The sequence below is a fragment of the Ananas comosus genome, linkage group 5 (assembly GCF_001540865.1).
Source record: "Ananas comosus cultivar F153 linkage group 5, ASM154086v1, whole genome shotgun sequence".
NCBI lineage: Eukaryota > Viridiplantae > Streptophyta > Magnoliopsida > Poales > Bromeliaceae > Ananas > Ananas comosus.
In genome coordinates, this window is record NC_033625.1 from 4,105,180 (window position 1) to 4,116,830 (window position 11,651).

The 11,651-nt window shown below is 36.4% G+C and overlaps 2 protein-coding genes across 2 annotated transcripts; both read right to left on the bottom strand.

The window, feature by feature from the left end:
- Nucleotides 207-3,941, bottom strand: LOC109711089 (GTP cyclohydrolase 1). The gene is made up of 2 exons (XM_020233988.1): nt 3,508-3,941; nt 207-2,177 (listed from the first exon to the last, which is right to left on the bottom strand). Exons 1-2 carry the CDS (start codon nt 3,764-3,766, stop codon nt 946-948), a joined length of 1,491 nt encoding a protein of 496 aa, XP_020089577.1. The 5' UTR covers nt 3,767-3,941; the 3' UTR covers nt 207-945.
- On the bottom strand, nt 6,233-11,158 carry LOC109711093 (cyclin-C1-1). The gene is made up of 10 exons (XM_020233994.1): nt 11,065-11,158; nt 10,859-10,965; nt 9,889-9,928; nt 9,651-9,695; nt 9,342-9,460; nt 9,140-9,254; nt 8,198-8,242; nt 7,212-7,359; nt 6,645-6,798; nt 6,233-6,557 (listed from the first exon to the last, which is right to left on the bottom strand). Exons 1-9 carry the CDS (start codon nt 11,094-11,096, stop codon nt 6,679-6,681), a joined length of 771 nt encoding a protein of 256 aa, XP_020089583.1. The 5' UTR covers nt 11,097-11,158; the 3' UTR covers nt 6,233-6,557; nt 6,645-6,678.

Consider the following 11,651-nt stretch of genomic DNA (forward strand, 5'->3'; position numbering starts at 1 on the left):
TGTACTTTTCATTATTTTGTACTTTTCATCTTTGTTTCTCTTTTTCTGTTTTTTTTATTTTTCGTATTTTCCCAACTTGCAACTTCATTTTTTATTAAGATTTGCAGAGCTGTGCTTAACCATCTGTCTTTTCAAGCACTTAAAGAATAACGCAGGATAAAGCATGGGCGACAAAATGAAGGTAAAATGATACCACGCAAACCATATTGGATTCTAAACCTCCTCTAACCAATCCTAGATGATTATATCCACCATCTGACAATACAACTGAAAATAACTTCACTTGTTTATAGAACAGAATGACCGAACTTCTTGTACTTTGAAGAAAACAGCTTTTCTGTAACTCAACTAGTAAGCCCTTCCTTGACTCAATCTCACTGTCCTGATGTTCCAGGGGAAGTTTATTGAAAAAAGAAAAAGAAAAAAGAAGATATACAACTGTCGATTCAGAAAACAACTCAATCAACAGATTCAACATAGCTGAAGCAATACAGCAAAGAATTTTATATAAAAGAGAACTAACACAAAATTTGGTTAACCATCTATTTGCTTTCTGGCATGATTGAATCATAAATATAGGCAAATGTGATGCCGAAGAAAATTAGAGCGTAACAGGAAGCTCAAACCTCTTAGTAATGCCTTTTTATGGAAAATTAGAGCGTAAGAGGAAGCTCAAACCTCTTAATAATGCCTCTTTATGGAAAATTCAATGCAACGGATCACAGCCAGCTTTAATTCCGCCATGTGTCTTCTATATGGGTTTTGACTGTTTGTTGAAAAAAATGGCTTTGATTGTTTGTTGTAAAAAAATCTGAGTAAATCCCAACTATAGCTGGAGAAAACCCCTTGTCATATAATATCCCAGCCATGCTCCATAGAGACAATGGCATGAAAGAAATATCCAGAAAAATTCGATCAAAATTTTGAAGGTTTAACAAAACAAAATCATCCCCCCGACGTGCTCGAAATGGTCTCTAGGAATAATGCCTTAGCTGCAGAGTCACTAGAGAACTGACCCAAAACGGCAATTGTCGCCGTACTGCTCCTCACCTTCTCAATCCCCCTCGATATCATGCATATGTGGTTGGCTTCCACAACTACAATTACTCCTTTACTAAAAATAGAATAAACTGCCTCTGCTATCTGCTTTGTGAGTCTCTCTTGCACTTGGAGCTTGCACCCATAGAAATGAACCAAAGATTGCAACCGGGCTCGATCTATACCAGACCCACTTTGTTCATCAAAGTAGCCGATGTGGACCACTCCGTAGAAAGGTAAAAGATGGTGCTCACATTGAGAACAGAAGGGCATATTTAGTGCCGAACGAATTATAGTAGTATGACCATTAGAAAAAACTTCGCCATTTTTGTGATTTGACCACAATTTATCGAGATTATAGCCATCTAGCTTCATTTCCGGGTTAGCAGAAGCCTTGAAATTCATCAGCCAATGGACATAACGATGTGGGGTCCCCACGAGTTCTTTCCTTATGGGGTCCTCACCAAGGGAAAGGAGTATCGAACTCACTGCGGAAACCATAGAAGAATAAGTAACTCCTAGTTTGGAAGGGATTTTACCATTAACAGTGTTCTTCATGCTATGCCCATTGGAGTAGGGCACCTCCAGGGAACTTAATGGACACCAAGGCTGAAGCGCCAAGCAGTTTATATTACCTTTTTCAGTGTTTATTCCTCTAAACTTCAAAATGGTTGAGAAATCATTCCAAAATGAGCTATTTTTTTCCTCAAAAACCCCCGAACAAGAAGAGGATGATATTTTAACCCAACCTTGCATACCCAATTTGGATGAACGTAGATTTTCTGGAAATGGAATGTGCCAACATTGAAGAGAAACGGCCACTCCAGCTGGCTTTATACTAGAGTGTAGAGCAGCACAAACTTCATTGGCTAGTCGATGTGGGTCTTGGAGTCTTTTAGCGAAGATATCAGCGACACGAGAGAGTTTGCTTAAACCAACCACTCGGTTGGCTGAGGGTACATAGCCAACATGGCACTGAACACTAAAAGGAAGCAAGCACAACTCACAGTAGGAAAAGAGGTCGATGTCACGGACAATGACTAGACCTCCAGTTCCTCCTGCATAGCCCGTTCCGTTGGGGATGCCAGCTTCAGGAAATAGAGCACCTTGCACAATGTCCTTCACCTTTTGTCTGTAGCCTAAAGAACGAGCAATTGGGATTAATTATGATGTTGAAAAGAGAGCAAAATTAGCGAAGTAAACTATCGTATTAATTGAGAATCAATAAAGGCAACTTGATGTAGCTTTAAGGAAGTATGTCCAAACGCCAGAAAATAAATTCCACTGTTATACACCTATAAGTTCCTACAATTGAATTTGTATACATTGGACTGATTACTATATAAATGTATCCAAGCAAGCACTGCAAAGCACTATCATCAAACACATACAAATGCATCAAAAGAAAGAAACAAACAAGTTTTACATTTATACACAGACATATAAAATACATACAACTACATGCACAAGAAGGAAGAACTCAACATTTTACATTTACTTACAGACAAAAATAAATAAACATGGACAATTCGTGTTTTGTGTCTGACCAACCAACAACTGACACAGGGGTTTGTTTTGGCTTGAACAAATTCTCTCTAGACCATAGCTGCAAAAATAATTTCAATTAATAGATGGTCAAGTCTTTTTTTTTTCTTTTGTTTTGGCAATACAAGTAGTGCATACATAGGACGGTATGCTATACTTCAACATATCATGATTCATGCCGCTACTGAATAATACTAAATGAGTCAGTTTTATGCAGTTATCAATGCTCGACCAAAATAAAAACAACTAGCAGAAGCTAAAAGTTTATCTAAATTTCAGCTAAGGAAGCTAATACTAAACATATCAGCAGTCGACAAATAAAAATTTTGAGTAAACTAGGCTTTCCTCGTCGATTCATGTTTCTAATAATTTCTTGATAACTTTCATGCAGCCATGTCAAGTTCAATACGTTTCAAGACGAAAGGAACCCATCACCAACTGCAGCAACATGTAGTAACACATAAAGCTATTTATGATGATGCAGGGTATACGTAAGCTATAAAAACAAAGGCCCTATAGAACAAGTAAAAGAAACCAATCAGCTAATAAGCAAAACAAAAGGAAATTGTTAACTACACTAGTGAAATAAAAGGTTAAAAAAACATAAGAGTCAACACTGGCAAAAAAACAATAGTTATAGATAAGCGAACCAAAAAAAAAAAAAAGGACTTTGTTTACATATTCTATCTGGGATAAACAATACAGTTACACCTAAAATTAACAAACCAACGTAAGGTTACAGCTAAAAATCCCATTTTTCAAAAACCACATCAATTACCACATGATTTCTAGCTAAAAATCCCTCCTTTCTTCGAGACTACGCATCCGCGATAGAAACCAAACACAACCGGCAAACAAAAGAGTAAGAAAACACTACGAAATAATTAAAAAGGGGGGGAAAAGATAGAGAGCGAAAACGCGGACCCCTGGTTCCTTCTCTGAAGGCCTTGGCGACGCGGTGCGGCGTCCTCCTGAGCCCCTCCCTCTCGTGGTCCTCCCCGAGCCCTAGCAGGAGCGCGCGCACCGCCTCCTCCACGGCCGCCGCATCGGATCCGGATCCGCAATCGGCGGCCTCGGGCTCGGACCCGCCGAGCTCGAGCTCGAGCTCGCCGAGCCCCCCCGCGCCCCCGTTCTCCGCCGCCGCCAACTCCCCCTCGAACCGCCCCTCCTCGAGTGCTCCCATCGCCAGAGAGAGAGAGAGGAAACCCTAGCGAGAGAGAGAGAGAGAGAGAGAGAGAGAGAGGAGAGGAGGAGGGGTGGGGTTTGGATGGAGAGCCAACGAAAATGGAGGGATGCGAAGGCTCCTCGAGATGTGTGGATCGACGACGCCGCTTCGTTTCCCCCTCGAGCGCTTTTATGGGTTAAGGGTTAAAAAATATAATAATAATAATAATAATAAGGGACAACAACAACAACATAAATGAAAAGGATTAACGGGTACACTGAATAAAGTACCAAACAAAGGGAGCTAAATAACTACCCCAACGCACACGCATTATACATTTGCAATATTAATGATCTTGTATAGTATTTTGCTTGTGATTTGTGATTTGATTTCACCGATTCACGTGGCTTAATAAAATTAAGTTATGTGCAAATTTAAAAGAAATACAAGTTTTTACTCTTAAGTATAGTTAGAGAGAAATTTTAAAATTTTTTTATGTGAGAGATTATTTATATAATCTTTATGATATCATTCCGTAAAACGGTATAAATTAATTCCTATGTCAACTTTTAAACCAAATCTATCCTATACTCGTGACATCCCACACGAATTGGAGTGTTGCAACAAATTAAAGTTAATAACATATTTATTAACTGATCTGAATAGTTATAACTTTATAAAGAGAGTAATGCGGAATCATGTAATTGGGTTCCATTCAAATTAGATTTAAATTAGATTTGGTTTGGACTTGATATCAACTCTAACCAAATCCAAATATAGGCTTAGTTGAGATTTTCTGACTCTTAACTCAAACCCAAATTCTGATCAAGTTGCGTCAAAGAAGGGTCGGTTTGAACCCAATTCACTGTCTGAAAAACAGTCAAAATAGTAGAAGGCGAGTTATTTAACAATATTTTGAAACTTTTATTACTTTTTGGATTATTTCCTGTGAAATATTCCTAACAAACACCTCCTAAACATTGAATTCACTCAGAGCATTGATCTCTCAACTTATGATAAACTTTTGTTTAAATTACCTGATTTCAATTTATTATGATTAAGGCATTAAATTTTTAATTTGTATTTGAATCAAAATCACTTATTCCTGCCAATTTTGCCTCAGTTTGCATCATTTGGGTGAATTTTGAAATATTCTTCGGCTTAGCGTGCCTTGGAAAAAATAAAACTTTTGGTGGGTCCAGGGCTAGTTAGGGGGGAGTGCCACAATCATGAATGATGGAAAAAAAGTGTATGTGATCACTGAATCTAGTGATTGCTGCGTACTAGATTTGGTCACCTGCTATTAATAGTTGGTGAAATTTTTGCACCATGCTGCGGCGGTTGTTGCATTGTTAACGTAACAATCTAAATCTGAACCTGAATCCGAATCTGCCACACATAGTAAGGACATGTTTGTTAAATCGGACTAAAATTGGATAAAACATTGAGCTCAAAAAACTTGCCATTGCACCCCCTTCCGATGACATTATTGATTTTATACTTGTATGTTAATTGATGAAATCGTGAGAAACGCGGTGTGTGGGCTACAACGAAACCTAATTCTTTTAAAAAATATAATATATTTTTTTAGATATCTTTTTTTAATATATATATATATATATATATATATATTTGTTTAGATATCATTTTTTTTTAATTTTTTTTTAACTGGACTCAGTAAATTCTATATCCTATTTATCTTCAGTATACACAGAGATTCAAACCACTGACCTTCTAATCGACTTTTAGATATAATTTGGTGGCGCTGGTGGTTGTTGGAACCAAAAGTAGTGGAAAAGTTGTGTTTGAGGCTACTTCGTAACGTCTAAGGGTAGACTAATGTAATCGCGAAAATGACTGTTTGAGAAGTTTTGTATTAAAAAAATCGACCAACACTTAGTGGGTTGGCAAAATGTCAATATAGTGGAAAAAGGAGTCCATTTTATTTTTCTCTTTTCACTTTATTGACTAGAATTTAGCGGGAATATGCTAGAAAAGTACGAACTATAAAAACCAATAAAAAAACGAAAGAAAAAAAGACTCAATGAATCAGCTTTTGCAATATATCATCTAACTAGTGATTAAGTTTTTTTTTCTTTAGAATTTCACTCAACAACAAATTTTTCATTACGTGCCCTTAGAATTTTGGAGTTGTAAGAAAATAATAAGCTATAACTATATTACGCACCAAGATATTATTATATTAAAACTTAATTCAAAGCACAAGCTTGGAATACCAACCTAGTAGCACCCAGTAGAATTTCTTGTTCAAAGCAAACGACACACCTTGAGTCCGAAGACCACATCTCGTATCACATCTAACGGTTCACGTTTCGAACTTTGAGATCTCCAAGTTTGATTCGAAAACTAGAGCATATAGATCAAATGCGCATGCAATAACTTCTCCTCAAATATATAAATTTTAGCCATTAAATAAGATCATCAAACTTAGTTGCAAATTAAACAGCAATAACATCGAAGAGAGGAATGGAAAACAAGTTGATTGATCAGGCATAAGGATATGATATGTACCACCTCAAATAGCCAGATAAATTACCATGGTGATCATAGCAATAATTAACTATTTTGAACAAATATATTACATGACACTGAAATAAAGAGAACTTAGAAATTAGGTGGTATAGTATGCCCAGTGGTATCCATTGCAATAATTACTATACAGCCATGCATGTTAAGGTACCAATGAGACATTTCAATTGCTAAAATGGAGGGCAACATACTGATTTGTGCTTCCGCTGCTGAACAGTTAATGCGCCGTAAAAGTCCACTACAATGAGACGCCCTCAAACTGTAAATATGGTAGGGCCAGAATTAGTATGCAAATAGGCGCAATAGACAAAATTTGCGAGAATGTCAAGTTTTTAATGAGCATTACCGATTTAGTACTCGAACATTGGCTTCGTACTAATTCATGCTTTCGACGGCAACTTGTTCATTATTGGATTAATCTTCTCATCCAGGAGACCCTTCTGCGGATCAATCTTATAAGTGTCGTAGAAGTCCAATATTTCGATTGAGATGTTCTTCACCTGTAAAATTACTAGTAAACAGTTTGATTGAAACCCAAATTGGAAATCAAACTCAGGCATGGGAGATAACCAAGTTGAATACATGCGTACACTGAATTATAGTGAATTTTCAAATGGTACCACGCTAATAGCAAATTAACCATCCATTATTGCTCATTTCAATAATTGCATTCAAATATACCAGAACTGAAAAAGGTTCTGCCAACAAGTTAACTGAATATACCATCAAATAACAAATATTACCATTCCTGTTTTAGCGCTGACTTTAGATATATTAAACAAACTGCAAGGTAAGGTACTAAAATTTTTAAATTTCAACTACCCGTTGCACTCTGAGCTTTTGTTCAGGCTAGGACTGTACGCTTTCACCAAAAATTACTCATTCAAATTGGTATTCCATTTGGGGAACTTACAACATTCATGTCGGCACGGAGCTCCTCAAACCATGCAGTTGTGTCTTTGTCCTTGAGAACACTTGCAATGTAGATGCAAGCTAATGCAATCATATATGGAGGGTATATGAGAATAAGATCCATTTTGTAGGTGTCATTTACCAGGCCCCTGCATGTTTACAGACACTGATCAGCAAAAAGTTCAAAAAAGGGAGCGGAGCTTGCCATGCTTATACAAGAGACTTAGGCCTCACATGGTGCTACTTATGTTCCTCTTCTTCTTCTTCTTTTTCTTCTTAAGGAACTCAAATTCTATGTGATTCAATGTCCAGACCAGAGTGACATCTCCGCTATCATTATTGTTGGCTAGCTTCTAAACTCACTGTATTTTTTTTTTACAGAAAACATAAAAGCAAACAAAATCCCACTAACATTTTGTTTTGTTGCCCAAAAACACCCCATATAATATAGATTGCAAAGAATGGGTCATCTACTGGCACGTCCAATCACATAGAATTTGAGTTTGAGAAACACACACAAAAAAAAAGGAAGAGAGAGTGATACTAAGCAAGAGCAATACTAAGCGGGACCTTAGATAATATTTCCATGAAAAATGAACAGTCCCCCAAGAAAACATTAATTTCTTTCCATCACATACTCTTCATGCTGCTATCAAAAAGCAGTTAGTGTAATGTAATATATGGCTGTTCATTGTTTTTCTTTACATATATAAATTACCATATCTAAATATGCACATATAGTCTATCTATATAAAATACATGTATACGCACTTCTTGGCTCACCTATACTCTCCCATCCTACTTCTCAGTACAGTTATAAGTTACGAAGTATGATTACGACAGAAGCCTTTTATGGTATGCAGGTTACTATTTGTGCTTAAGTCAAGCTTAATTTAATAAGCATAATGCATAATTATCATAATGAACCGTCCTATTAAAACTGCCTAATTTGAGCTATGTTAAATGATTCAAGAATGTGTTGCTTACCAGGCACATTGAGTCAAATCTGTTATGTTAGCATCCTGCAATAACCTGTTTGATAAGAAGTTACTTTCATAAATCTTCGTGTTGATCAACAGGTGAAATGCTTAATAAGCATACAGATTGCAAAGAAAAAGATAAATATAGATTAGAACCAAAGAGTTTAAACACACTTGTTTATCAGAACGCTCCGGGAGTTACTTCTAACCTCTACAATTGCAAAGTTCTAGTAGTAGAAAAGAAGAGAAAATAGAAATAGCTTCAAAAATTAAATCACGATTAACGAGATCTGCCTTTCTGCCAGCTCCCCTCTCTGAATTTGACTTGACTAAGAATCTATGTAAATGCCAAGAGGATAGCATTTATGTTGATGACTAGCCATATATCTAACCAAACATTTCTGAAGAGCCAATCAACTTTCAGGGGCATAATGGTCATGATCTTCTTAAAAGTACAGACAGAATCATTACTTGCGAAAGATGAAAAATTCATAGAAATGAGGAAAGATGCGAGTGATGACTAATTAAAGAAATAAGCTGATAAACCTCAAAACGTATTCGGGTTACAGCACTTAAACCACAGATTATGGTTTGTCGGGCACTATTAATTATTCTAAGTAGGTCCCATAATGGCAAGAGGTGGCATAGGTAGGCTAAGGCCCTTCGGTGGGCTACTGGTAGCTCAGAGCCTGACTGCCTGAGTCAATAACCCCAACCAAAACTAGGGTAGGCAACCCTACATTAAATAAGAGAAGAACTTAATAGGACAATGAATATTGAGAGCTAATGATTTCATCATATGAGGGTCCAAAATCACCATGAAAACAGTTACTCAGCAATAAGGCTTCACCAAAAACATGTAGTAGTTGAGACAAGAAGCTCTGCCAGTTCTTTACTTCCACCATCATGAAGGAATATATAAAAAATAATAGAGGATATGGAAACTTACTGAAGTAGAGGACGATAAGGATGATAAACAACCAAATAATAGTCAAGGGCTTCTAAGAGTTTCATTTCCATTTCAAGAATGTCCTTGATTTCAAAACGATACCTTTCATCAGGCCCTATCACATAGAACAAAATAGCTAATTAGAAAGCTAAAAAAATACAAGATTCAGAGTAGGAAAATTTGCTTAAAGTTTTGCACTTACACATTTTTTTAATATAAAACACAAGAAGTCTAGCTTGTACTGTGCTCTCCTCTGCTTTCGACGCTAAGTACAAACAAGTTGGGGTGACTAAACGTGGATCATATTCCGTCATGCTCTTTCTAAAAAAACCAAAAGTTAGAATTAGGACATTAAATATTATGAGGAAATCATAAAATAGATAAAAAGAACCAAATGGCTTTGAAAATCAGGAACCATAAATGCCAGTTTCAAATGTATTAGTCATATACATGGAGGAAAATCGTTCAGCCACACCTGCCACTACCTTCTTATTATGAGACAAGAAAATACCTCGTATACACGCGTCTGAAATAAGTAGTTGCCGTAGCTATAACTCTGAAATGTTCATTAGAAATAGTTAAAGATAAAGTTATAACGAAACATTACGATAACAATTTGTCTAAAAAGTTTGGGTTCTTGAAGTATCAAATAATAGAAATGCTTTCATAAATGTCTGTACATAATTCGAACAATGATTTTCATGAACAAGCACCAAAAAGAGATTTTTGTAATACAGCATCTAACCAACCTTTGCCTCACTTTGACTTGTTGTGCCAATTTCCAGATATCTGAAATTGTCAACATGGTTACTATCAGCATGAAACAAAATAAACTAAAATTTTAATACACTGTGAACAGGCCTATTCAAATTGAAAAAAAGAGAAGAAAAAAGATAACACAAATTTGAAAGGATGCCAGATCAACTCACGGATTTCATATTTGAGTGTTACGCGCGTAACAAATATAATTACTCATCTAACCAACACAATTGTAAGTTCACATCTTGAAGAAGAAGCAGTTCTGAGTATCAAGTGTTATAATGCTATAGTCCTGTAGGTATCGAAACAGTTACTAGCATTATCACTAAACTCGGTTCAGAAAGGGTAAATTGCAACGTAGTCATGAAACTATATAGAAGTTTTCAACTTTGTGCCCAGAACTTCCAATAACTGCAATGAATAGCTCAAATTGCCAGCATTCAAAACTTTCAATTAAAGTCTACAATGAAGAACTGCAACAACCAACAGCCGAAAATAAAAAGAAAGAAAAAAGAAGGAACCTATTAATAGTACTCAATACTCTCAATCTCGCTGTATCGACAATACAGTTTAAAGATTGCACCAAAAAGGTGAAATTTTTAAACAAATTATTGAATTTAATACACAAAAACAGCAAGAAAATTAAGATCAGATCTTCCAATAGCTGCAATTAATAGCTCGAGCTTGACAATGTATCAAACGGTAATAAACCTTAAAGATCGCACCAAAAAAGATGAAATTTTTTAACAAAATTACCGAATCTAATACACGAAAACAGCAAGAAAATTAAGATTAGATCTTTCCGATAGTTGCAATTAGCAGATCAAATTTCTCATTGTCTCAAACAAAATACACTTTAAAGATCACAACAATAACACGAAATTTTTAACCAAATTATCGAATGTAATACTCGAAATTAGCAAGAAACTTAGGAATGGGGATGATGACAAGGGGGATTACAGAAGGACATGTGGATCTTGACGAGGCGGAACTCCTCCTGCGTGATACCCCGCTCTCTGTCTAGTGGGTGGACCACGTCGACCTCGTCGGGGTCGAGAAGCTGCTTACTACAACACGAATAATCGAAGAGATTAGGACAAAGAGAGAAAGAGGGGGCGAAGGCGAGGAGGAAGAGGACGGAGAGAAATTAGGGTTTCGAGGATTACCAGTGCGAGGAGGTCCAAAAATTGGCCGCCATTTTTGGATGGAGAGAGAGAGAGAGAGAGGATACAGCGAGAGCTCTGTGGTATAAAATAAATAAAAATGGGAACTAACGGAGAGGTGAATTAAAAAAAAAAAAAAACAAAACAAAACAAAACAAAACAAAACAATGAGAATATATTAATTTCTTTTTTCTTTCTTTTTTTTTTTTTCGCTTTTCCTTTCTTTTTAGCACTGAGGTCTGAGCTGGGCATTATTACAGTTTTAGGTCTGATTTTTATTTTTTATTTCCAAAACGGCCCTAACGCCCCTCTAAGGCTGCAGCTAGGGATCCAAACGGATCCGGGTTGGTGGAGCTCCTGCTCCGATCTGTTCCGACAGGGGCAGTAAATAGAAGAAAATAAATAGATTCAGGGCAGAAAATGGGGTAAATTTTACGATTCGAAACGGATTCGGGACAGAAAACGAGAAAAATTTTGACCCGTCCCGAATCCGCCCCGTCATGATCCGTTCCGAATCCATCTCGAGTCCGCCCTGAAAATTATTTATATTTTTTAAAAATATTCTTAAAAAAATGTATTTACAAAAAAAA